Source organism: Chaetodon auriga, chromosome 24 (assembly GCF_051107435.1).
Source record: "Chaetodon auriga isolate fChaAug3 chromosome 24, fChaAug3.hap1, whole genome shotgun sequence".
NCBI lineage: Eukaryota > Metazoa > Chordata > Actinopteri > Chaetodontiformes > Chaetodontidae > Chaetodon > Chaetodon auriga.
The window spans coordinates 6,142,821-6,169,316 of NC_135097.1; the positions used below are offsets into that span (position 1 = coordinate 6,142,821).

The 26,496-nt window shown below is 45.3% G+C and overlaps 2 protein-coding genes across 2 annotated transcripts in view; one reads left to right on the top strand and one right to left on the bottom strand.

The window, feature by feature from the left end:
• slc7a8a (solute carrier family 7 member 8a) overlaps window positions 1-26,496 on the top strand; it is a 234,638-nt gene that overhangs the window by 132,432 nt on the left and 75,710 nt on the right. The gene's annotated exons all lie outside the window — the stretch shown is intronic.
• svep1 (sushi, von Willebrand factor type A, EGF and pentraxin domain containing 1) overlaps window positions 1-26,496 on the bottom strand; it is a 78,052-nt gene that overhangs the window by 14,731 nt on the left and 36,825 nt on the right. The window contains exons 4-33 of the mRNA XM_076724807.1: window positions 21,265-21,423; window positions 19,914-20,093; window positions 17,920-18,099; window positions 15,841-16,035; window positions 13,309-13,427; window positions 12,824-12,953; window positions 11,261-11,368; window positions 8,673-8,804; window positions 8,341-8,532; window positions 7,983-8,104; window positions 7,783-7,888; window positions 7,488-7,691; window positions 7,103-7,336; window positions 6,791-6,952; window positions 6,538-6,699; window positions 5,983-6,144; window positions 5,228-5,316; window positions 4,983-5,079; window positions 4,708-4,821; window positions 4,344-4,457; window positions 3,906-4,107; window positions 3,499-3,656; window positions 2,682-2,880; window positions 2,431-2,606; window positions 2,159-2,283; window positions 1,906-2,035; window positions 1,565-1,735; window positions 1,239-1,412; window positions 997-1,116; window positions 733-909 (exon numbers count right to left, since the gene is read on the bottom strand). Of these exons, the coding sequence (XP_076580922.1) occupies window positions 733-909; window positions 997-1,116; window positions 1,239-1,412; window positions 1,565-1,735; window positions 1,906-2,035; window positions 2,159-2,283; window positions 2,431-2,606; window positions 2,682-2,880; window positions 3,499-3,656; window positions 3,906-4,107; window positions 4,344-4,457; window positions 4,708-4,821; window positions 4,983-5,079; window positions 5,228-5,316; window positions 5,983-6,144; window positions 6,538-6,699; window positions 6,791-6,952; window positions 7,103-7,336; window positions 7,488-7,691; window positions 7,783-7,888; window positions 7,983-8,104; window positions 8,341-8,532; window positions 8,673-8,804; window positions 11,261-11,368; window positions 12,824-12,953; window positions 13,309-13,427; window positions 15,841-16,035; window positions 17,920-18,099; window positions 19,914-20,093; window positions 21,265-21,423 (4,593 nt within the window). The remainder of the gene's footprint in view (window positions 1-732; window positions 910-996; window positions 1,117-1,238; window positions 1,413-1,564; window positions 1,736-1,905; window positions 2,036-2,158; window positions 2,284-2,430; window positions 2,607-2,681; window positions 2,881-3,498; window positions 3,657-3,905; window positions 4,108-4,343; window positions 4,458-4,707; window positions 4,822-4,982; window positions 5,080-5,227; window positions 5,317-5,982; window positions 6,145-6,537; window positions 6,700-6,790; window positions 6,953-7,102; window positions 7,337-7,487; window positions 7,692-7,782; window positions 7,889-7,982; window positions 8,105-8,340; window positions 8,533-8,672; window positions 8,805-11,260; window positions 11,369-12,823; window positions 12,954-13,308; window positions 13,428-15,840; window positions 16,036-17,919; window positions 18,100-19,913; window positions 20,094-21,264; window positions 21,424-26,496) is intronic.

Sequence of the window (26,496 nt, forward strand, 5' to 3'; positions counted from 1 at the left end):
TTATTCAAAATGTGAGTGTTGGGAATGCAGGAGCTTAATGTGGAACATAAAATGTGTCATCTGTTTGTGGTCAAACCAAAGACCACACAGCGCCTTTCCCACATGAGGGGAACTTTGATTACGTGACCAATCAGACGCTGCTACCTGCTTAAAACTATGTGAAAAAAACAATTGGACACATGACACTGCTACCAATATGCATGCTAATAAGCAGCTGGTCATATGTGTAGCTTCATATGAAGTGTTTCCAAAAAGTTATATCAATAATTATAATTAATAGTAATGGCAATTAAGATACATGTCACCCAGTGCAACACTGTGGTTTACTGATATGTTTTTAATAGTTTTTGGACAACCATGGATCAAAATAATATGTTGTACACTTTTTAGTGGGATAAATTCATGGCTGGTTTGAATCTTTTCATGGAAAAAAATAGCCGATATCCTTCGCAAAGAAGGAAACTGGTCCCCTCTTTTGGTGAGAGCTCATGGATATAAAGTCGAAAAGGCAACAGGACGTTTGGTCGGTTGTTCTCACAGGATCTTATAAAAGTGATTAATATGAGATACGAGAATCTGAAACTCAATCACTTGGTAGGAGTCCATCCCTACTGCTACATGCTCCTTGAGAAAGGCCCTTTCACAGCTATGACACTTGAAATGCCTGCAGAACTTAATATACAGCACAGCTGCTGCAGAGTGATGGCATGACGTGACCACCCAACACTTCACCTCGGCAGTATGGGACTGGATGGTCCCAGCGTCCTGTCTCCAGGCAGTGCAGGCGAGACGAGCCCATCAGCTCGTAGCCGTTCTCGCAGCCAAAAACAACCTCGCTGCCCATCAGAAAGTTGCTGCCGTCTCTATGACCGAAGTCTGGAGCCCCAGGGTTCTCACACTTCACTGGCTCTGTGGGGAACACAAGCATAACAAATGGGTTTATATATGAGAGATAAACTGGTTCACAGAGTGACTTTCAATGCATTGTCTTGTTACCTGTGCAGTTTTTGCCGTCTCCACTGTACGGGGGGGTACATGTGCAGGTGTAGGAGCCCTCTGTGTTCTGACAGCTGGCATGTCCGTCGCAGTCAGATCCCAGAGCACACTCATCCACGTCTGAACACACACACAGACAAACACACACAAATACATAACACAGACATTTTGTCACATGTGGATCTTCCAACAGATCACTGATTTAAAAAAAAAAAAAAAAAAAAAGTTATGTGATGAAATACCAAGACAGGCTGGTGGATTTCCTGCCCACTTTCCACTGTTGGAGCAGTGCACTTTGGTGTCTCCCAGCAGGTAAAAGCCAGCGTTACACTGATAGACCACAGAGCTGCCGGCATGGAAATCTGTCCCCTGAAACAAGCCGTTCTCCAGAGGATGAGGAGGCCCACAGGACACTCCTGTAACACACGCACAACACAACTCACTTCTACAAGCTCTCAACCTATCAATACAGAGATGTACTCAGTGGAGTGAAAAATATGTCAAATCAGCCAAGACATATGAGATAGATATGAGTCAAATCAGGGAGCAGTTTGTGTGTCTGCCTTACGTTCACAGCTGGGCAGAGGGTGACTCCACTCTCCTTTGTTTTGGCACTGCAGCACTGGCTCCCCCAACAGGTAGTAGCCCGGATCGCAGGACAGCTGCACCTGGGCGCCGGGGCTCACCTCCACAGTGGAGGCATGCAGGTGGGGCACTGCGTTCTCCAGCTTGGGGCAATCTGCAGGGACCGGGGATGGTTTTGGTGTTGGAGACAGAGCCGGTGTGACTTTACTTGCACAAAACATACAAACTGAAAAGCTTTATTCTGAAAAACTGTGCACTTCAATTAAAGTCATGCATTTGAATTTCAGGGGTATATATGGTTGATATTCGTGAAGCTTCTCTTACCAGCACAGAAGATGCTGTTGAGGTTCACTTTGACTCGGCCCACCACCCCAGTGAGGAAGTCCGGCCAGGCGAGGACGTTCCCCCTGTGTGTCACATGGGAGGCTGGACAGCTGCTGGCCAGGACCTTGATCTACAGTAGAGAGAAGGACTGCATGACTACACAGAATGACTAAAGACTACATGGGTTCAAACTGTCCTGAGCAATCCTAAAGAGTACATTTGGAGCACTTAAACAGCCGATTGCTCCGTTTACCTGCTGAGGTGTGAGAACACGATCCCAGATGTTGAGCTGGCTGATGGAGCCGACAAAGGATTCGACAGGGTTGAAGCCCTCGCCCCTCTGATCCTGGTCCTGACCTAACACCAGCGCCCCACCACCTACAGGACACATGTTAATGGTGAGAGATTAGCCAAAAATCCCAGAGAAATCATTCTCCTTCTCATACCTTAACATAAAGGCATGTGAGATCTTATATTCTGTTCAGAATTCGTTACGGGAGAAAGAGGTCGAGGATAGCACTACACCTGGGATAGTGGTGCCGACTGACAGGCCTTTGCCTCCGTCTGAGGGCTTCCCATTGATGTAGATTCTCCAGTCGCCATCCCAGCTCCTCCAGGACACCCCGATGTGGTACCACAGACCCGTGTTCACAGCAGGACAGTCAGTGATCCGCTCCTTACCATTCACATACAGCACCCACCTGCAGGGAGAAGGAACAACAGTCAGCCAGGAATTAAAACAGGAGAGAAGAAGCAGAAGAATTATTGCCACTGACCCGTTGTAGTCTATGAGGAGGAAAGCATTGTCGCTGCCCTCCACGGCGTAGGAGACAGGTGTGCCGTAATTGGTGGTGTCCGATGACCTCATCCAAAAGGTGCAGGTGATCTCTGTCAGCGCCGGCATCACTCCATCCATCATTACATAACCATGGATACCGGACACCTCAAAGTCCAGGTTGAAGGCAGAGGACATCTCTGGTAGGACAGAAAAGCATTCACATGGTTAAAGTGAGTAAAATCATTTCTTTAAATTAAATAACTGCTGTTACGGTTAAATCTGCCTCGACATGACTGGTCTCGTCCTTCTTTAATCACATATAATTTAGACAGCTGAACGATTGTGGTTCCAAACCTGGAGGCTGAGACCTCACAAGCGGTTATAAGATACTTTTGTGGGATCCTGATATGTTTGACAGAAACATTTCATCATGCAGAACGTTTCTCTCATCTTTGCTTATATTTCTGTGTGGCTAAACGGATGGTTTAATCACCACCAGCTCACATGCAACTTGTGACAAGAGGTAGAAGTTGCTTTAAAAGGGCCAAATGCAGCAAAATATTCTTGCAATTTTTGCAAAGAAACTTTTAAGAGAGCATTTTTTTTAATGTGACGATGGCTACAAATCTATTGCAGGACACCTATAGGAGCGTTATAAAGGGGTTCATGTGTTTTTTAGTTGCATTTTAAGTGTGTTTAACTAGAAAAATGAGTAACATAAAACCAATAATGTCTGCCACACATGCAAAACATTTACATCTCTCTCTTCCCTCCTCTAGAGCTGCCATGGTGATGTGTCATCTGTCCTATAGTACCTGTCTCACACCTGGTTCCGTTGAACCCAGGGAGGCAGCGGCAGGTGTAGGAGCCCAGACCGTCCAGGCAGCTGGCCCCATTCACGCAGGGGTTAGGGTCGCACTCGTCCACGTCCACCTCACACAGGTGGCCACGGTAGCCCTCCACACACTGACACCTGAAGGAGGGAAGGAAGGAAGAGACGGGACAATATCACTTACAGGTGCACACCTCTGCTCATGATACACAGCTGGAAATAAACTCCTTCTTTGAGGAGATGACACTTTACACATTCAGTATGTAAGTGGGGTGTATTGTATTTCTGTACAAAGCAACCAATTCAGTGAGTACAGTTTACATTATAACGCATGTAACGAGGACTAAAAGCTTGTTACAAAAAGAGCTGCTTCTTCCCATCAATTACTACCTGAAATTGTTAACAGCATCCAGACACGAGCCTCCATTAAGACAGGGGGCGCTGTAACATTCATCGATGTTGACCTCACAGCGATCCCCTGAGAAGCCAGCGGCACAGTTACACGTGTAGCCGCCCGTCAGGTCCTCACACACGCCTCCGTTCAGACAGGGGTTGGAGAGGCACTCGTTTATTTCCAGCTCACAGCGAGATCCTGCCGGAATGTGAAAAGACGAAAAGTTAAAAGGCTGCATTTTTGAAGCCATAACTCTTCTTCTACACCATGGTGTATAATTATATGTGTGTATAGTATATACTCTATATAGACTGTATTCAGTAATAGCAGACATTACAGACTATCTGTCTATCTGATCTTATGCAATACGTTTGACTGTTGGGGAAATCAACTGATGTCTACGATGGAAATGTAACCCAACCCTGTCATCTAACCTGTGAAGCCGCCGGCACAACTGCAGGTGAACTTGTTGACCTCATCCACGCACACGCCTTCATTCAGACAGGGGGAGGAGACACACTCGTTCACCTCCGCCTCACACAGAGACCCTGAGACAAACGGGAAAGAGATAGAAGATAAAGCACAAAGGGGAGTTACAGTACAGTGTGTGATTAGGGTTTATGAGTGATCTCAAATACTGTTGGCTGAAACAGAAATTGGAGAGATGGATAGAGATAGTGGCTGATGAAACATGTAGTCAATGGCCTCTGAGTCAAATCCCTAAACCTCCATCATTTACTCCTAAAAACTTTGAGATCTTTGTGTGTGTCTTCAATTATTTCCTCAATGGTCTCTCACCTAAAAATCCAGGCTTGCACTGGCACTGGAAGTCCCCCATACCGTCCTTACAAAGGCCTCCATTCTGGCAGGGCGCAGAGTCACACTCATCTATGTCAATCTCACACTTGGCACCTGAGAGAGAGATATCACAGGCTGCCTCAAATACAGTCACATGGTATTACCAACATACAAACCACTGATGATCTTATTCCTATTGGATGCTTGAAAGTCCCCCTTCTTTATTAAAGCTGTTATCACTTGCTTGCTAATTAAGTCTCTGGCTGGTGGTTTACCTGTGAACCCAGGCATGCAGGTGCAGACGTATCCTGCCCCGACCTCCTCACATGTGCCCTTATTCTGACAGGGATTCAGGAAGCACTCGTGGAAAACCTGCAGGAACAGCAAATCAGATCAAACCGGAGCAGTAAAGCTTTTAATGAAAACTGTCCAGTGAGTCCTTCAGTTGATGTTGGTAGGTGCCCTGTGTTGGATCTGAACATGTGATGATGCAAATAATCAAAGATAAGCTAAAGCTAACCTGGCTGCTTGCTTGGTAGTCTTCAATGACCACCACCTCTGGAGCTGCAGTCACACTCTCTTCTTTGGGAAGAAAACTGGAGCCGAAACCTGACAATGACACCCAGAGAAAATACCAGCAATGCAAGCAAAGACAAGTCGGAAAAACACAGCAAGGATCTTTCCCCTTGCCACCAGACCCGCAGACGGTTGTGATGTGTCTGAACAAAAGCCTGTATTCTTACTGAAAACTGGCAGCATGTCCTAACCACTGTTCATTCCCACACTTCAGGCATGCAGTGTTATTCATTTCCATTCGGCAGCAGAGCAATAAAAGCCATATTATTTCCATTTCCCCCCGATCCCGTGCACTAATTCCTTTTCCAATTGGATTGAGCTGTCACAACACAGATCAGTCGCCACACAACTGGAGCGACGGCAGCCAGTTTTGAGACTGCAGAAAAGCTGTCACACAGAGCGTCTGACACAGAACAGTTCCTTATACTTCGCTCTCTGCGGACTTCACTTGGCACATCCTGCAGAAATTTAACATAAGTCATCTTACATGCCAGCTCAACATGGCACAGCGGTGTTAAAAGACAACTCTGCTGTGTGAAAATCTGTCAAACTCTGCCTATATCTGCATACAACAGAGCTTTTTATATGTCTGAATAATGTGTTTTTTTGTTGTTTTTTTTTGTTCCAGTAAAGCTGGATACACAAACAGATGTTCAACATTCTAGATTTTTTTTTTTTTTTCTGGTTTAGGACACTTACTGGAGCAGTGCTGTATGGTGGTTGCCCCTGTAACGGTGGTGGTTCCATAGAAGGGACAGGAGAGGCAGTAGGAGCGGCCATGTTCAGGCTGGTAGTAGTCTCTAGGACAAGGGTAACAGGGAACCAGACCGGTACGGGAGAAGTGACCCGCTGAACAGGGGACTGGAGACCGGAGATGATGAGAGGAAAACAGAAAGAAATGGAGGATTATAATGGAGCAGGTGAAGAGCCAGAATCACCCCAAATTGCTTTTTGAAACAGTGGCATTTGCTGGTTGAAAAGTCCAACAGCTGGGAGCTCCACACGGCTAAAGGTTATGGCTTATTTTTGTATTTCAACTGGGAGACTGAGGTAGCAAAAAATTTTCAGTTTCCAGACATATCATCCAACATTAAAGGGCAACTGTATGAAATTTCCAAGTAGGAATTTCTGCACATGAATGCCAAATATGAACAGACACATTTCTTTTGTTTCAGACTGGAATCTTATTTGTTTTTGTTACCTAGCGTGGTAAGACATTAAGAGAGCACATTGCACACTGTCAAACTGCATCACCTCCACACTCCATCTCGTCCACCGCTCCCCTGGTGACAGTCGAGGTCTCGTCAGGGCAGACGAGACACTCCCTGGCGCCATAACCAGGCTGGAAGTGACCCAGCGGGCATGACTCACAGATCTCCAACCCATTCAGAGAGTGACTACCAGGCTTACACTGCCCTGCAAACACAGGCAAATCACCACATCCTGAACAACATTCAGACACGGCAGAACAAGGCTGAGGGCTGACTGTGTGAACGCTGCGTCTTACCTTTGCACTCAGTGATGCTGCGAGAGTGCAGATAGGCTGTGGAGGTTCCCTCAGGGCAGGACTTGCACTCCAGCTGACCCTCCTGGTCCTGGTAGGAGCCCAGCCAGCAGCTCGCACACTCGTGATGTTCCAGAGAGAAGTAGGTTCCCACCGGACACTGGACTGCAAGAGCACACGCAATTAGTGAGTTACTGGTAAACATAAAACTTTTATAGCAGTATTAAATTTTCTTAAAATCCACTAAATTTTCATTTATTTTTTCATGTATTTTATATTGTATTATTGTGCTCCTTCCAACCTCCTCCCACTCACCACACATCCTGCCTTTGAGCATTGAGCCCGGCCTGCAGGACAGGAAGGCCTTCTTGCTCTCCAGAGACTTGGGATCAGCTACAATCATCTCTGAGGACACGTGGAAGCTGGACAGCGGCTGCTTGGCCAGCGTTCGCTTCAGACGATTGGTCAGTTGCTCCAGCGTCCGCAGGAGTCTCTTCTGATTGGCCACCTCTATTGAGTCGTTCCTCGATAGGGGCAGAGGGACGCTTGCTGGGAGAATGGACAAAGTTTAAAGGACTGATAACCAACAACTCATGGTATTAAATATGAAAAAACACAGACAGAACGGATATAAAACACACAATGTGCTCAGTCATTATGTCGACCAGCGCTGCAAAGGTCAAAAATCAAATTAATATACCTGTGATGTTAAAAAAGATCTGGATTTTTTGGTCTCTGGTGGGTCCGGTGATTTTTCTGTGCCTCTTGGTGCGCTGGTGGGATTGCACGCCGCCGTCTTGCTGCCGCCTGGCGAGCTGCCGAGTGCCCGTGGCAAAGCCCGACTCAAAGTAGGCGTAGTCCTGTGCGCCCTGAGGACCCCAGTTGTTGCTCCAACCCCCTGGTACTGAGGCAGAGGGAAGAGGGAAGAGCTTTTATATGATACGTCACTTGAAATACAGGTGGGATGTTTTGCGAGGGTGTATTTTGGATCCTACCAATAGAAAATCCGTTCTCGTAGTCGTAGTTGTACTCTATACAGTGACCCGCTGACATCACCTCCAGCTTGCAGGTGACATCATCGCTGCTGCAAATGTTGGGAAGCTGTGGAGAAGAAGAAAACAAGCAGCACGTGTTTGAGAGCTGATTTACAGCAAATCAATGTGTATGTGTGTATATACAGTATACAAATCCTCACCATGCCTCCCAGTTTGGTGTTGAACTCCCCAGTGAATGTCTTCACCATGTCCACGTCGTCACAGCGAGACGCCTTGAACAGCATCTCAAAGGGCTTGAAACCGTTGTTTGCTATACGGTTCTCTGAGAGGGACAACAAGTGGTTCATGAGGCGGAACAGTCTGTTTTAACATGTTGCCTGTTAGTTTGGATGTGTTTGATTGTGAGGAAAAGGTAGCCAAAACCTAAAAAATCTAAAAAATGTGCCCGCAGTAATGAGACATACCTGTGTGTACATGATAAGCAGTACCACAGAGTACACCGCAGGTACCTAAATATTGAAATTATTTAAAGTAACAGAACACCTTTGCTGTGCTTACCTGAGCAGTCGGGTCTGTCTGGAGAGTACGGTGGCTCCCACACACCGTTGTAGGCGCAGAAGTAGCTGTTCACTGCATCCTGGGTGAAGCTGTAGCCGTCTTTACAATGTAGAGTACAGTTAACGCCCTCCTCTTCCTCAGAGCAGAGGAACTCTCCATTCACTGGGATGTACGGCTGATCGCAGGTCGTCCCTGAGCACACACGGTGTATAACAATAGGTCAATAAGGTCAACGAAGCCACAGACGTAAAATATTTATACAAATGACACAAAAAAACAGTGAATATACACAACACTCGATAAAAGCCATTCAAAGAGCCATCTGTCTGTACCTTGCACAGTGATGGTGAGGTTGCAGGTGCGGCTGTTTCCTGCTGCATCAGTAGCCGTGTACTGGACCAGAGTCTCTCCTACTGGGAACCGAGAGCCTGGGCTATGGGTACTGGTCACCGTGAGACGACCGCCTGAGAGAGACACGCATTACAGAAGTGTTGGTGACAGACACACAGTGCATATGACACATTTTAACTGTCATCAGTCATCAGCATCACTCTAATGACAGTGGCCAAACATCGGCAGACAGGGATATTGTCCAGTTTGGACAAGTTAGGAACATTTTCTGGAGTCAGAAGCTGTTCCTCCAGTCATCCTGCAGAGGGCAGTCTTGGCCTTACTCCATTTTCCAGGATGAAATGACTCACTCTTAGTAAGCCATAGGAGTTATGTTAAACAGTGATATGTTGAAACGGGAATGGTGTGTCTGGGCATCGCACGGCAGCAGAAAAATCCCGCTCTTGGGATCGGAGAGGGAAAATTGCGATAGTCTGCTTGGCGTAAGAAAAAAACTGAACGTGAAGTGAGTGATGGGTAGAAGCTTGGGAGAGGCAGCGGTGATGAGGAGTGTGTGAGTGTGTGTGTTTGCACATAGGAAACTGTATCTGCAGAGACAAGATTAAAAAAGGTGGAAAAGAGAGTGACTGACCTTTCATTTCACTCCAATCCACCTTCTCCATTAACAGTGGCTCTAACGGGGCTGACACATGTCTGGCCTGCTGGAGTCTGGTGTCTCCCGTTATATATAGCCTGTGTGTGTGTTTGTGCGTGTGTTTATGTGTGCGTCTGCTGAGTCGTGACTATATATAGTACTGGCATCAGGGTGTGGGCCTGGAAAAACAAAACACTGACGTCGAAGCAGCGCTGGGCTGACGTCGTGCGGCCCGAAGCAGCCGCAGCGGCCTGTTATTACAGCGTGTGTGTATGTGTGTGTGTTTGACGGGGGTGCACCTCTGCAGCCAGGTGGGGAATGGGCACGCCGGGTCTTGGCAGTGAGTTTGAGGCCTGTGTTTGTGTGAGCCTCCATGCCTGCCTACGTTTCTGTACACACACAAATACATATCTGAGCCGTGTTAGTATTATTTATATGTGTGTGTATGAAGCCAGAGCCAGTGAATTACATGGGCCCAGCTGTGGGCTGGAACCCTGGAGAAGTCTGGTTTGCTGTCTGTCACCACTGCTGTTTGGGTGCAGCTAGAGTGCCAGGAGAAAGCCAGCCAGCTCTACGATATTTAGTCTGTTTGGCAGAGGGGCCTTGATACGCTCCTTTATAGCATGATCAGTCTGAACTGTTCAGCATCAACGTGCTGAGCGTAGCAGAGAGGCCTCAGCCGACGACAGACACCAACAGGTCGTGTGTTCAATCCTCACAACAGCCAGTATGTGCCTTGTGACCTCTTGAACTGGCCTGCAGCAGCACAATAATGCGGTCCAGATTGATTTTCTCTTAGATGGAGCTGCAATAAAAGACTTGGTGAGAGGACGTTGTGTTTATGGATTAACACTTGAGAGATTCAGTAAGCAAATGTGTCAGAAGTCAAACACAAGACGACGTGACAATTTTAACAACTGTTACTGATCTGTGGAGGAGAACCCCAGCAAAACCACTGTAATAAATCTAATAAATGTGTAGTGGAAGGAGGCTGTGTTGGGGAGTGTCTAGGTAATAGTAGTCATAAGATAATAGTTTTACCTTTACATCAACATATCATGAGAAAGCTGCTGTGTAGAACACAAATAAAACAGAATGTGACAGTTTGCTGACACTGCATTGATTTTTGACAGCGGGTCACTCATCATCCTTCATATGAGGACTTTCACTTTGATACTTCAGTACTTCTTGCTGTTGATACTTCTGTACAGTCATGCTGAATGCAGTACTTTTAGTTGTAATTCACTGCAGCCTTGCTATTTCGCTATTAGCCGAACCTCCGCCGGGCCAACTTGGAACCAGACGAGTATTTTTCCTGTGGGTGTACTGCTGGAGTGTCAACTTTGCTGACAGTGATTAATACCCAGATCTATTGCGCACTGCCATTACTCTGATTAAGAAACACAAATTGTGCTTTGACACGTGATTCAAAAACATTTAACTCTCACTTATGAGTCAAGTACTGTGAGCGCTCACATAATTACACAAATGACTGTGTGAAAAACGGATGGAGTGAGTGCGAATTCTCACAAAAGTGCATTTTTTTTATTGGAAAAACACCTGCTTCTCTCTGCTGCCTCCATCTGTTTTAACATTAATGAGATTAACAGACACTGCAACAGCTTCATCTGCCCACAAGTCCTATTCTCTCTCTCTATCACTCCCTTAAATGCAGACACACAAATGACACATTCATGCACACAACTACAATCCATCCTCTCACCATTGTACCATATGTCCAGTGTCTGTCACCGTTACTCTCACACACATACACACATAAAGGTCCTCTCCTGATCCCCTTTTTCCAGTCGACCAACGGAAAAGATCCTGTTTAACCATCATCAGTGGAGGAAGAGGGTGGGGCCGAGTGGAACAGAGGAGCAAAAGAATAAACCATCGACTGCGCTGCCGTCTGAGAACGGCGACCAGACATACCTGAGTTGTCGGAAAACTGTGGCACCTCCCAAACGACCGCCGTCTCCGTGTCTGTGGCCTGGACCGTGGGCGGCGACCTGCACCTGTCAATCACCGGGGGCTCCGTATCTAGAAAGGGAAATAAGGATGTTAACGGTAGGTGTAATGCCTCATGACCAGGTGGAGAACACACAATGAAAACAGCACATTTGGGAACATTAAACATAATGATGGCAGCTTAAAGTTTTAGTCGGACTGGGATGGATTATAGCAATGTTAAAGAAACGGTTGGGAGCAGAGTGCTGCACTGGGATCAGACTTTTTCGGTGCAGCAGTACAGAGTGTCAGAGGGCACAAGTTAAACACATGTCTCTAATAAAAAACCACAACGTTCCACCACCATAATAACATATGGAAATGTTCACGGCTACCATGCTCGAGGTTTTCCCCCCTGACTGCTGTGATTATCGAGCGGCTGACATGGGACACCCCTGTTTTTCACTCGCTGCAGTAACCCTGTTTGGCATCTGCTGGGAGGGGGGGCAGACTCCTCAATTAAATCGCAGTTTTACACTGAATGACAGAAATAAGCTGCAGCACAGAGGTGAGCAGGTGGGGGGGGGGGGGTCTGCACTGAGGGACAGAGAGGCTGGTTTGAGGCTCATGAAGGTGAGCTGAAGGATGACTTTTGTGCCGTGCATGTCAAAATAAAATGTTGGCTCTTACACTGGAGCTGATTTTAAGTGTTTTAGACAGAGTGCGTGAATAATATCATATTGATTTGCTTTCAAATCGCTCTCACTTTCAGCTGATGATTACTCATTCAGTGATTTTTAAGACTGATCATATGTTGCTAATTGTCGTCGATTTGCATCTGCGTTTGTTTGGACGTATTCTTTCCTTCATCTCTCCGGTTTGGTGCAGCACCTGTTGCGGATTTCCTCTGAATGTGTGAGGCTCTTTCTTTTAATCAGTTTAGATGTGGACCACAAAGTAGATACTGCGGTCGGATCAACAATTTACATGCGATTTGCATTTGAACGCTTAAATAGGAATTTGTCAGAACTGCCATTGGAACACATCGGTGATCTGAAACACATTTCATATGTATACAAATCAGCCCTGCTTTGTGTACTGGAGCCAGCATTAGCAGGGAGAAGAAGAAGACAAAACAACAGGCAGAAAGCCAACAAGCTGATGTCACTGTTATTAGGAGACGCCTTGCCTTGTCAGATCAGACGTCTTCATGTCTTTTGTAACGTCTTTAAAGCCAGTGTGTGTATAACAGCTTCTGAGACAATGAGACAATCCCAGCTTTCAGCCTACCAATTCTCCAAACTGGCAACATTACCACTTGGGGAATACCACCACCAGGGTGTGCCAATGTCTGAATATTTCTAATTCTATAGATATTTTTGCCTTTACATCTATTGAATTTTAGAAAAGATGTGACCAGAAATCAAAAACAGACTTATAAAGCCTTCAGTTTTCTCAGCTCTTCCTCCCTCAGTAAAATGAGCCATGAGAGGCCACATGCAGCACTCATTGTTTGCTTTGATGCAGTCTCCAGGAGGATGAACTCACCGATGACAGTGACTGTGAAGGAGCAGTTAGCCTGGTTCCCAGAGCGGTCGGTCGCAATGTATGTGATGGTTTCCTTTCCAATGGGCAACAGCTGAGGAGGGGCGTACACTGGCTTCACCTGCACTACCACCTGGAGGAGGGAGAGGCAGTAAAATACTGACTATAAGAAGTAATGAGTTCTTATGAGCCCATGTCACAAATTACGTCTGCAGACACAAGAGCGAGTTTTCCTTCACATTGTATTTTGTTTGAAGGATTTTTATGAATTGAAAAAGGTAAAAACATCTAGTATTTCATTGGAAGAATCGTAAAAATGCCAGAAGTTGAGGAGAGTCAACTGGGGAAAAAAGAGGATTCTCTTGTTCCAGCTTCTGAAATCATGCCATTTGCTGATTTTGATCTTGAATATATAAAGAAAAATGAAAATCTTTAATGACAATAATCTATAGTTGCATCCCTTCTACTGTACACTTTTAGTATCCAACCTCTTCTTTCGAGTTGTCGGTGGCAGTCGGGACGTTCCAGCTAACGTTGGCGGTGCCACGCCGCTCATCCGTCTCTGCAACGATGTTCCTGGGGCACTGGATCCCCGGTGGCACAGCATCTGAGGAGACACAGGAAAAAAGCTTAAGAGGAAGGAGAGAATCAGACGAGGGACTGGACATTACAAATGTTTGATCTCAATCCAGTTAAAATTTAGATACAGTAAGATTCAAATATCGCAGATGTTCACCCCATCGCATCCTGTATTCAGTGACCTCAGCCTGCTGCTCGTTTCCACTGAGGAAGTAGATGTCTGATGTCATCTGAACCGTGACCCCTTTACTCACACACTCACTATTGGTCATTGCTGAATCAAAGACAAAGAGTGCGCTGCTGTCATTGTTCCAACAAGACCAAATCCCACTGACGTTACTTGTATACTGTATGCGGTCATAACTGTCCCTTATCTCTGTCCATCCATCAGTACAACATAAGGCCACAATGGTGAAGGGCACCGGTTAAAAGAGGTAGAAGTACTGATCTGAAAAGAGCTTTTCTAACAGGACTTTTCAAGGTGAAACAACATCTTGAATGCAACTGTTCAGATCAAACATTTTTTCCCTTTCAGTCCCGATTGTGTGCAACCCTTTCCACTTTGAGAAGCAGGCAAAAATCCTGTTTTTGAGCTGCGATTAAAGGGTTAAAATGAAAACAAACTCAATGCCAAATGCTCATACCACTTTATCTACTGCCAGGTGCAATAAACAGCAATGGGACGGCAGCAGCAGCATTGAAGTATGAGAAAGATAGATGCGTTTGCAAGGTCTCTCACAAGCAGGAAAGGTCTGGCTGCGGAAAAGAGAATATCAAATGTTCTCACTTTCATTATTCATTATAATCGACTTGCCGCTGCACAGATGTACAGAACCCCTATTTGCCTCAGATGATGGGTAGCCCTCTACATATGAAGTATTAATGTCTGCCTACTTGGCTCGTGGCAACTCAACAGCCACCATGACCCTTGGATGAAATAGCTTCTTCCATTTTCTCATTCTCCATGCAGCATGTCATAATAACGTGAAGCCAGCACACTTCAGTTCAACTCGGCTCGAGCCGGCAGTAAACGAGTAAAGCCTCCAAGAGCTGAATCTCCCATCGATCGGCAGCGGTCATGCCTGTTGCGTTGTGTAAGAGAGTTGCTCCCATCTGGACCTGATGACCCATCCACTTAGGCATCCATCTGTGCTAAACACTAACACACTTAGCTCCAATCGGCTCCATTCATCTTCATAACAAGGGAGGAATATTTCACGTTGGGTGTCATCAACAAGAAGTGAGAGGCGAAACAAGCCAGAAGCTTACAAAGAGCACTTTCAACTCTGCAATCGCTTTGCATTTCTTGATCTCCTCATAATGTGCCGCCCATACTGCAGCACTCCCTCTTTCTACCTCATCTACCTTTTAATGTCTCCTTTTATCTCCCCTCCCTCCTTCCCTCAACCCATTTGTGCCTGCGGGGATCAGAAAAACCCATCTTCTCTCTGCCACCTCTTTTTAACACACCTACGGATGACTCATCCTCCCCTCTCACCTCCCAGTCGGCCCTACCTCTCCACTCGTTTTCATCTTTATGGCGCCTCTTTCTCTCCTTAACGACAGCAGTTCCTTCATTAGCAATCTTTCACCGTGAGGAAATGAGGAGATTGAGGACATTTGAGGGGAAGCAGACCGACCCGCTCTGCACCACCTGTTTCACCTGCAAGGCATCTGGAGCGCTGCAGTCTATTATAATGATCTCCAGCCCAGTCTGAGTGGAGGGGGGAGACGTGAGAGCTCGGACATGGTATGGTTTGAGTTAGTGACCTGAGGCCTGCTTCGACGGAGTTAGCACCATTCTCACCATTCACAAAGCGGAGAAAATGCAGAGCGGGGGAATAGAGAATGGAAAAAATTCTCCCTCCAAGTTTCCTGCTGTTTTCCTTTTATATCTTCCTCCACGTATTCAGTATCTTTCTTTTTTTTTTTTGTTGCTTTGCACATACACCTACATGTTACAAGCGTCATTCATTCTAAGCAGTGTACAGTTAACTGCGGTACGAGCGCCATACTGTCATACTGAAGGTGGGAAAGTACAGGCAGGTTCAGCCAAATAAGACAAAGTCCAAGTTTTTCTAATGCAGCTCTCTTTTAGCATTTTTTATAGGAGGGGAATGCCCTTAAAAAGTCTCTTTAGTTCAAGCCTAGTCTGCAGAAGGTGCAGACGTACATATTTCTCTCCATAAAAGAGCTTAAGGATTGGTGGTAAGCGTATTTTTGACTGGTTATGACTATCTTTCCCCCGATTCCAGTCTTTCAACTAAGCTAATCGCCTCTCAGCTCCAGCTCCAGATACGAGAGTGGAATAAATCATCTAACTTCTATCAAGAAAGCGCCTTTTTTTTTTTTTTTTTTTTTTACAGCTGGGCATGACCTCTGACCTCAGGGCTGCAGAGGTGAAAGGATGAATCTCCTCTTAAGGAAACACACACGATTACCTGTACAGACGGCTTTATGGACATTAGCTGTCCAGTTCCCGGAGCCCAGACACACCGCCTTCCTGTTTCCCTGGAGAGTGTAACCTTGACGGCAGGTGAGCAGGCAAGCAGAGCCCGGTGATGCTGCCCTCTTCCCACAGGCAGGGGGCGCCAGCAAGATGTTCTTCAGGGCCACGATGGGAGGGCAACGCACCTCTGGGGACAGAGTGGAAGAAACCAAGAGATGAATCTGATAGAGTTTACAGTGACAGTCCAAACTGAACTGAATTCCACAGCCCATGACTCCTTTTTTCTATTTTTCACCATCAAAAGTAGCTGAAGAGGCTTTCAGAGTTGCATGGCGATGAACTAGCATTTATTGTGCTCTAATTAAATCAGGCTTGCTGCTGAGTACTGGAAGATGCAGCCGGTCCGACCAGAAAAAACAGAGCAGAACAAGAAAATAAACCTCATCCAAGATGGTGAGTGTGTTTCCTGTGTTTTTACCCGAACACGATGTGATCTTACTTTCAGCTGGCTCCACAATAAATGCCAACAATAAAGCTATTTTCAGGGTCTGTCTATCAAAAACTGGCACACAAACAACACACATTTGGTCGGATATGAACCTAAGAGAGCACTGACCACAGGAGGCACACACTGGAGGCTTTTTATGCATTGTTGGGAAGCAGGCCAGTGCGGCTTTCACTTAATAGATCGATCATTCTCATTCTCTCCTTCTCTAACGCCTGTTTCACTGGCTTCAGCTGTGGGAGCTGTAAAGGGAGAAATCACTGAGAGGGAGATTCAATAAGGGAGATTTCGTTCAGATGATAAATATCTCTGCATCCTCTCAGGGCAGTCGAGGTCCGATCCCGTTTCACCACAGTGCAAACAAACACGAAGGCAAACCGCTCAGCTGCGACGGCAGCCCACAGGGGCCTCGTAGCTGTGTTAAAGACGCAACGAGAAAAACGCTGAGACGGACAAACAAACAAGCTGCAACTCAGTCCGAGCACGCAGGGAAAGAGACGGTAGTTATCGATAAACAGAGTTTTCCGGAAGCGGACGGGTCGGGTTTTTTAAATAGAGCAGCGAGCTGGTTGGCTGGAAGTGAGTCAGCGCAGGCCGGAGCAGTGAGGCCGGAGGTTTGTGGCTCTCACACTGTCCCTTTTTTGTGTGCTGGTGTGCCTGACCTGGGTGCTCTCTGTGGCGGGCATGAGTGTGCGCAACTATTTTAACTTAACTATCAGTTGTGAAGTGTGTGGGTAATTTTGTGTGCATGTGTGTATGTGGTGACTGCAGTTTTGCTATGAGAAAGCAGATGAGTCTTTCTCTGGATGATGTAGTGTGGCCCTGTGCAAATACACACCATATGTTCAACCGCTGTGCATGTGTGAGTGCGTGTTCTCATGTGTGTTTACATGTGTGTGTAAAACCACATGTTTTTACACAGAAATACCAATATCATGTGTTATTTTAGAGTCATTCGTTTGATATATTATCTGTTTTTTAAGCCAGGCAGGAATCACTGAGCAGAACCTAAGCGGCCAATATGAGCTTACAGTTAAATACAGTCAGGCTATAAGAAAGATGTACTGCGAGAGAAATCTATTGTGTGTGTTTGACTGAATGCAGGGCTGTGCCATTTATCATGGAAAATAATGCAAATTGAATAACCAAATAAAGAAATCTAATTTAACTCCATAGATGAGGGAACCACAAGACTTTGGATGAAGGCATGACAAATGAAAACAAAAATCTGGTGGCTGAGACAGATGAATTCCCTCAGAGAGGACGGACGCTAAGTGAATTAGACTGAGACGGAGCTGTGACCCAGTGTCTCCTCGCAGATTTCTATTAGGATGTTTGCCCAAAGGGCCACATTTACAGCGCATACACGCCTGCTGCAACAGCTTGAATTGGGAAAGTCAGATGGCTGAGAGGATTACTCTGTACTTTGAAAAGTCTTTAATGCCTTTAGGTTGTAGAAAGTCCTCTTTACAAACAGAAACAGGCAGAAAGACAAAGTTACCTCTGAGAAACAGAAATTAGAAGCATGACACACAGGAAAGCGGTTTGGAGGGGATGAAGGCTTACCCACACACCGAGGTTGCGGTCCACTCCACTGGGAGTTGGCCTGGCAGGTGAGCCTGGAGTCTCCCTCCAGCCTGTAGCCTCGCTCACAGCCCACCTGACACTCCGTCCTGAAGGAGGCGCCGCCATCGCTGCACCTCAGGAAGCCATGCTGGGGCCGAGAGATGGGTGGGCAGGAGCGGACTGCGGGTTGAACCAAATAACACATTACTGAAAAAGCACTTTTACAAACCTTTTATGGTGTTTTTTTTATTTTGAAATGCTTTGTTTATCAGTTAGTTATCAATAGCGTATGTGACTTGGCTTTTCCTGCTACATCGGAGTTGTAACATATAAAAACAGACACTGTATATGACTCACAAGAGGAAGAGAAAGCAGTAAATCAAGCGCAGGAGCGTAAAGCACGATTATCATCTTTAGCTTTAACTTGGGGCCTATCATTTAACCCAAAGCCTGAAAGTCCCTATGAAATAAAAGAAAAATGTGTGCCTGTTCTGAGTTATGCTGAGGTCTAGAAAAGGGTGTGTAATGTGTTATTTCTCATCACCACCCATAGACAGACAGGCGGTTCAGAGGAGACCCCCTCCCTCAGGGCTTAACTAGCTGGGAGGTCCTACAGTATGTGGCGAAGACGAGACTTAGTGTAACACATACAAGCAGACATATGTACACACTGTCAGAAAATATATACTCTAAACCACTAATATAAATCTTCAACACACACCCTTGAATATTCAGTGTCTTGGTATTTCTCTGAGTCACACTGTTGCCGTCTTTCTGTTAAAACTGGCAGTTTCCTCGTTAATCTCCTGACCTCTCCAACTCCCTCTCCTCGCCTTCCTTTCTTCATATCCTTTCCTCCTTCCAGTCTCGACTCACTCCCTCACTTCTCAATACCCTTTCTTCCTCTCAACATCTGGCCTGGCAGAAAGCAGTAGTCTCCTGGTAAATGTTGATTCCTTGTTCAGTCTAAACACATGCGGCCTCCATCCGCTCTGGCTCGCAGAAGACTCGCGGAGAATCAGTGCAACACATCAGCTGGCTCTCGATCGATTTAGGGCTACATAAATGTTTATGAAGGCTCGAAGACATCAGAGGTGAGGCGGCGGGCTCTGGGGGCTTTGAGGAACGTCCCGTAGCTTAATGGGGAATTATATAAGACATGTGGTGTGGAGGAACCTGCTGGGATCAATCAGACAAGCTTGTATGTTTGTATGTAATCACTACATAGCCACAAGCATTATATAGCAAAATACTGTCTGCATACGGCATCATAAAGTTCAGATATAATAGCAAAAAGTGACTTGCGTAACATGTTTTGGAGACTTTTAGCTTTAATTGGAGCTGGAAGGAATTCCTCCGAAAATTACCCTGCAAGTAATATGATTAGCAAGACTTCCCTCAGGAGCTGAGTAATCAAGAGGCTTGACTGATACTGAGACGATCAACAGGCTAGAGAAGAAAACGTCTTTGCTTTTTAAGAACAAAACAGATATAAAGGTGATGGCGGGCGCTCAAAGCCTCCCACTCCGCTATAACCTTTATTTGAAAGACTGGAAGAAAAATATAAATCAAATCCTACACGGGGAGAGCGCTCTCAGGGGAATTCAGCTCTCCGCCAGCCGTGTCTGGGGGCATGTGGGTGGGGAGCAGTCGGCGTAAAACAGAGCAGTCAATAAAACGGGTTTTTCAAAAATTGTGAATCGCTGCAAACGTGGGAGGTGCTCTGAGCATACAGTCATAAACATGCAGAAAAAAATATTCCGCTGATGGGTCCAGTAGTGTGAGAGATCATCTGCAGACAGATGGACAAATGCACACACACACTCACGAACACGATAACAAATAAATATGTGACTTATCATCACTGACGTAAACTTATAAAGTAAACCATTCATTAATTGAGAAATAACTGCCAGCTGTACCCTTAATATAGCGACCCTTTAGCAACAAATTCGATCTCAACCATATTTCATACAGGTGTACTTCCTTCTTACCTATGCAGCTGGCAGGTGTCCCTGACCAGGTGCCGTCAGCTTGGCACAGTCTGATGCTGGTTCCCTGGAGGTCAAAATCTGGCTGGCATCGCACGCCACAGGCCGCATCGAAGTGGTTGTTACACACGTTTTGGACGAAAAAGCCATTTTCTGGTGGAGACAAAGCTGGACAGTACACCACTGGGAAAAGAGGAAGAAAGAGAGGAGGAAAAAAATGCAGTGAAATCCTGACTTTTGTACTGTAGCTCAGACAAAAAGACAAAAACAGACAAAGAAAGCCTGCTGGTGGAAAACACTAAATCTGGGACTAAGAGGAAGTTGATGTCCCTGAAGAAAAAGACAAGAAAGTGTGAAAGCAGAAAATTACAGGTTGTCAAACACTGTCTCGCCAATCTACACAGAGGGAGGAAGAGAGAGCGCAACGCAGTCCATGAAACTGAAGATTAATGAACATGATTGTGTTCGCATGAACTGCGGTGTGGAAATCACTGGCTCCTTCTTCAAGGAATGGGAGGGCCACTGAAATTACTGGAAGCTGCAAATTCACAAGACGAGACGCTCTGATACGAACATCGCACTGTGGAATACAGCCTTTCTGTTCCAGCTGATTCATCTTCATGTGTCACTTTTTTGTAGTTTTCTACATCATATGGCTTGAAAATCACACTGCTTCCAGGATTTACTGCACAGCCGCCTGCCTTGACTGCACTGAGCACTGAGGCTGCAGACTGCAATCAACTGTCCTCGCCTCACCCCTTCCTAGAAATTCGAATGCATGACTTTTACTTGTAACAGAGTATTTGTACACTGTGGTATTGCTGCTTTTCCTTAAGTACAACATCTGAGTACTTCTCCCACCTCTGGTCATCTAACCAAAGCATCAGTTTCAGTGCATTTCTTCTTCTTGCTCATGGAGGATGTGTCCAGACTGCATTAAGGTTCCTGACAAGGCTTCATTAAAGGGTCATCAAACAGTCTTAAAATCTGCTCCATCTGCACAGGACGTGGTAACATGTATAATAATGGAAATCAGCAGTATTGAAGTTATGCAATGCCTTTTTCCATGGCTTTTCTCTTGATGCGCTGTATTTTTAGTTAGTGCACATGGCAGCTTTTTCCTTGGCATTCAGCTATTAGGGATTATTACTGCTCATACTAACTGGCCAGCTCTTCCCAAGTGCTAACTGCTCAGCTAAAAAACACCCCTAATGCTACAGCCATTTCTTAAAGAGCAGGAACTGTGTCTGAAGCCTTACACGACACTGAATGTTTGGATGTCAAAAGGGATTTTCTGCGTCCGTCATACATTAAATATAGCTGATGGTGCAGTTAACAGATCAGTTCCTCTTACCCTGGCAGGTCATGCCCATTGGCTGATAGCCCGACTTGCAGACGCAGTCGCTGAGGGAGGTGCTGCCGGGCTGGGAGGTGTGCTGGGGGTCGGGGCATGACAGGCAGGTGCTCAGGCCTCCTGGCGTCCCCTCTGGTTTGTAGGTGCCGGACGGACATGCTGGGAGGAGAAACACTGGAGTCAGGAACAAATTCCAACACTGCTCACTTATGTGTATGTAACGTCACGCACAAAGACACAAAAAGACAGCTGGGTGGAAATCTTGGATGATGGACATGAATAAAAGAAAATTAAGATGAAGTGAAAAACTGCCTAAGCTAAAAAAGCTAAAAAAAAAAAAAAAAAGGTTCGTGACTGAAAGTGAAAAACAGCTTTACAGATTTATGAGAAGACTTTGATCATATTCATGTCTGGACATGTAGTGGCGGAAAATGTGGCAAAAATGACAAAATGATCTCACTGGCTAGGTGAAAAAGACGAGCTCAGTTCAGCGTCTTAATTATTCCAAGCAGGGAAAACTTGTTTTGTGGCACAGAACACGATAGAACATTTTCATTACAAAGAAATGAAACAATCAAGGAAGGCTTTATGAGCATCTAACAGCAGTTATGGTTCGCATTTAAACGCACATGGGCTATATTAGGAAAACCTTTTTGATCACCTGCGCGCACACACACGCAGCCATATTAGAATATGCTTCGTATTAGCATCACCTGAGTCCAATCAGAGGACATGCTGTAGAGATGAAGAACTGGGGGTCATACGAAGGTCCTCCAACATTATTTCATTCACCATCAATCACCACAAAAACAGTCTCAGTGCATCACTGGTGCTGCAGAGGAGTGAAAATGAATGACTAAATCCATCACATGGTCTTATCGGGGGTTTAAAGGTTACTTTCTCATGCGACTGTTCACGATCAGTGACGTGATTCCCTGCGATACATTCAGTGACGTAACGAGCGTCCGACTCGCTCGCATCCAGTGATCTCACAAGTCTCTGATGTTTTCTGATTAACCTTACATTAACTCCAAAATTCTGATTCTGATTATTTGAATTACGTTATTAGCAGGGACAACAGGCCTTATCAGCCATTATAGGGGTAGTTTCACACAAGCAATTTGCTGTGCTGGTAATTCCCATCATTCACAGCGACTGCTGGCGCGCTTCGCAGGGGAAAACCTTTATCAGTTGCTCCCCGAAGTCAAAGCAATTTTCCTCTGTGTTGTTTATGTTCCTGAGTATCCAAACCACTTTAAAGGGAGCTCTCCAAACAGCCCGAACACATTACAGACATTCTATCTTTGATGACTGATGATTCACACCAACTGTTTTACCATCACGTCCACAGTTACAGCTCACTCAGGAATGCTTACAAAACGCTGTGGCTCGCTAACGTTTGCATGATCGATTAATCCTGTTGTCTGGATGTCAGGAGATAATTAGAAATGCCTGTTGTGGCTGAAAATGAAAAATGTGAAATTTATGCGTTTGGACCAAGTTGATGCAAGTACCTGTGTTGCTGCACGTGGTTTTTCACGGGAGTTGTGGTTGTTACAGATAATTCATTTTCATAGCAAGAGCTGTAGTGAAGCAGTCAGAGGAACGTGACGCCATGACTTCTGTTCTCTATTTACTGTATAATTTGAATAGCTCTGATCCACCTTTCAAATAGACGCATGTATTAGACGGGTTTGCTGAACCTGCCTGTCTGAGCCAATCATATGAGAGTGCTGTCACGGGGAAATAGTCCAATCTATGACTGCAGCCTGCAACCACAGCTTCAGACACATTACCGCTAAACCATTCAATTAGCCGTAATTACATTACATGAGAATCAAATAAAGTTAAGTCGTTAACAGATTACAGTTGTCATCTCATTCTTTCGCAATAGTCTGCTCAACAAAGCCAAATGCTGTTTGCATTAATTGGGAAAACAAACTCGGAGTATTGACTACGGCGGCTTGAGGACACAGAGAAAAAAGGGGAGTTTCAGACAGCTTCTTAGACAGTTTCATTTGGTGTTGTGTACTTTAAAATGAGAAAATCATAAACTTTCACAGCCCACACCCACACACATCATTTAGACACGTTTAATAAATAAAGAATAAGCAGGAAAACTTGTATCCACAAGGGACGTCGTCTGAGGGGATTCATACCGCTTTAGTGTGAGCAGATTTGTTATGAGCCTCACGGCTACTGCAGGTCAAAAAAATTATAATATCACTTTGTATCACTGTCTTTGTTGGCATCAGTTCAGAGGTCTCCGGTTTATGACGTTAAGCTTAAGCAAACTGTGTCGAAAAACATTCACCGAGCAGGCTCAATTACAAGCTGTCCTGTACAGTAGGCAACAGAGAATCCACAGTACTAATATTCTTCACAACTCATTTACTCGCCGCTAAGCCAGAGGCCAGGTGTGAATTTCCACTGCTGAGCCAATGCCAGCCTGGCCTCCCCCCTCAGGTCCCCCTCAGCCGAAACCAAGCAGCAGGTCAGCCAGGAGATGTTAACCGACTGTAAAGCTCAGCTCAATGGCTGCTGGCACTAACATGCACCAAGTAAGCCACATCAAACACACACAGAAAAACCATGTGGCATACCTGCAGTGTGTGTGTGAGACAGTCTGAAGCTTTCATTTGATAACAAAAGCAGCCGATGCAGCGTCTCCATCCTGTGTCCTTTAAACTCAGAGGAGGCATCTTACATAAGTCGGAACGACGGCTAAAAGTGTCCCCACTGTTCAAGTCCTCAGGAATCTGTTTTACAGCTTCATTTAAGGTTTACAGGAAGCCTCGTCACTTTTAATGTGAATAATAATTCACCCGGAGCGCGACAGTGGAAATACTGTATCGAAAAAATATAAAATTTCAATTCTTGGCAGCTTGCGTGCGCTGGCAGGTAGAAGTGTACACAGACAGATGCATGGTCGCACACATACACACCCACACGCAGAGTTTAGAAAGAGCAGACCCGGCGTCTGGCTACGGGAATCGGGACGAATGAGGGAGGGAGGGACGGACGGACAGGAAGGGATGAATGATGAAAGAACGAACAGCCATGAATCTAAAATAAAAAGGGAAAGCTGGAAGGCGAACATGGAGAAAAATGTGTGAATTTCCTTTAAGATGTATCACTGTTCCTTGACTCGAGCCAAACATCAGACCCCAAACTAATTGTATTTGGACCCTGCTCTGGTCTGAATTACGCGGCAGTCCATCGTCTCATTTTGGGTCCATCTACTTAGTGCCGATGGCTGCGGAGGTAACTCTGCTGCACTGTGCCCTTCATTTAAAGAGGAAGTGGACCGTCAGCGGGCCAGATGACCATAAAACAGAAAGCCCGCTGTGTCTGGACTGGCTATAACCATATGGAGGGACAGCAGCTGGTCAAAGAGAACTACTGTAAGCAGTAATGATCTTAGGAAAGCAAAGAGCGAGCCTCTGTGATCACAAGCTATTTATTTTAAGTTAAAGTAACATTTGAGCAGTCCTAATAACTAATAGTGATGTTAAACGATGTATCTTAACATCGCCAGCTTTCATACTTTCCAACTCTTATAAAGTTCTTCTGAAAATGAAGTTTTTTCCTTCAAGATCTACTGCACCAGAGAGAAATATTACTTTAATAAAGGAAGCTGTGAGTGCGCCAAGCGATCATTTTCGAGAGGAGACGGGAGATAAGATAAACACGGTTATCAAAACGGATGTGTGATTTTCCAACGAGATATGTCTCCTTCATCATTCCCGCACAGTGGTGACCAACTGTGACCCCCTCAATCACTGACCTGAGGTCTGCTCTTCCTCCCTTTAATGGATACGTCTGCTGATATTTCTCATTTTGTCAACAACGGAAACACCAAAGAATGGACTGATCCTTTTAACCATTACTGCCTGTGCACAGTAGCCTGTTTGAGTAATGCTATCTACAAACTACAACGTGCAGCTGTCGTAGGAAAGTGCTGAATCTTTCTAGAAATAAAATTATGTATTTGTAACCCGTTTTTCAAAGATTGACAACTGCAGAAGGCCCACATGGGGAGTTTAAAGACACTCTAATGTGTTGTTGCTTTTGGTGTTCTCTTGGACGAACAATATAGAATAACGCCATCTTTGTCCTTTCAGAGTACTCCACCAACTTTGCATTGCACTCCTATAACACTTTTGGATGCACAATCAAAATCGATGCAGCAGAACCAGAGACGCTCATTTTGATTGCACTTCCAGCTCAGTCAGAGATTCAGGTGTGCTATGCTAGTTGAAGCTAATGTATCCTCGAGGTGCTTTTTTTCCACATATGCAGTAGCACTCCCCAAGACCTGTGAACAGACTTTGATGTGTAATATCTGTGGAGTTCCCCTTTAAGAGTCACTCAGACAGCAAGTCCAAACCTCACCTCCGAATACAGAAGGAAAAAATAAGAATACATTCTCTTAGGATTTTAAAGAATAGGGAGTCAAAAAGAAAGACGAGCACAGGCCAGTTCATCTGCTAAAGTCCTTTCTCCTAATGTGAAGTAAGTCATTTAAACTGGCGGACACGTCTGGCCCGGGAGCCAAAGTTACTATCACACGAGAATCTCTCCTGTCTCTGGGGGGGGAGGCTGCGTTCGATTAGCAAGGCCTAAAAACAGACCGGGACGGAAACGATGAAAGGGGATCCAGAACATCTGCCTCTTCAGCCACAATGGCAAACAGAGAGGGAGCGAGGGTGGTTTTCATCTGCGAGGGACATACAGTATTCTGCTTAGTCTGACAAAATCCGCAAACACATGCTCGCAAACACACATGCATGTCCATACAGTGCTCACACACACACTGCTGCTCACGTGCCATCTTGACCCTCAACCAGTTTTAGATAAGCAAATTTTGCACGTCAGTGTGATTCACAAGTCGGCCTAGGCATCAAATGTCTGGTTCGAGCCTGTTTACTTCTTCTTTGATCAGATAGTTCTTGATCAAAGTTATAATTTTGCTCATTTTAGACTATTTCACGTAAGCAAAGCTCTTGTGTATCTAGGAAAACTCTCATTTGTGTTGTTAAATGACTGTTTAAAAGCCACAGAAGGTATTATTATCATTGAGGTCACCCTTTCAAATTAACAGAAAAAATGTGCTTTTTTTTGCTTTGCTGTTTTCACTTTCATTTTATTTTGACATACAGAATCTCTGTATTGTCACCTGTCAAAAAACATTTTTTTTAAACACTTATTTGAACAAAATCTAGATTTAGG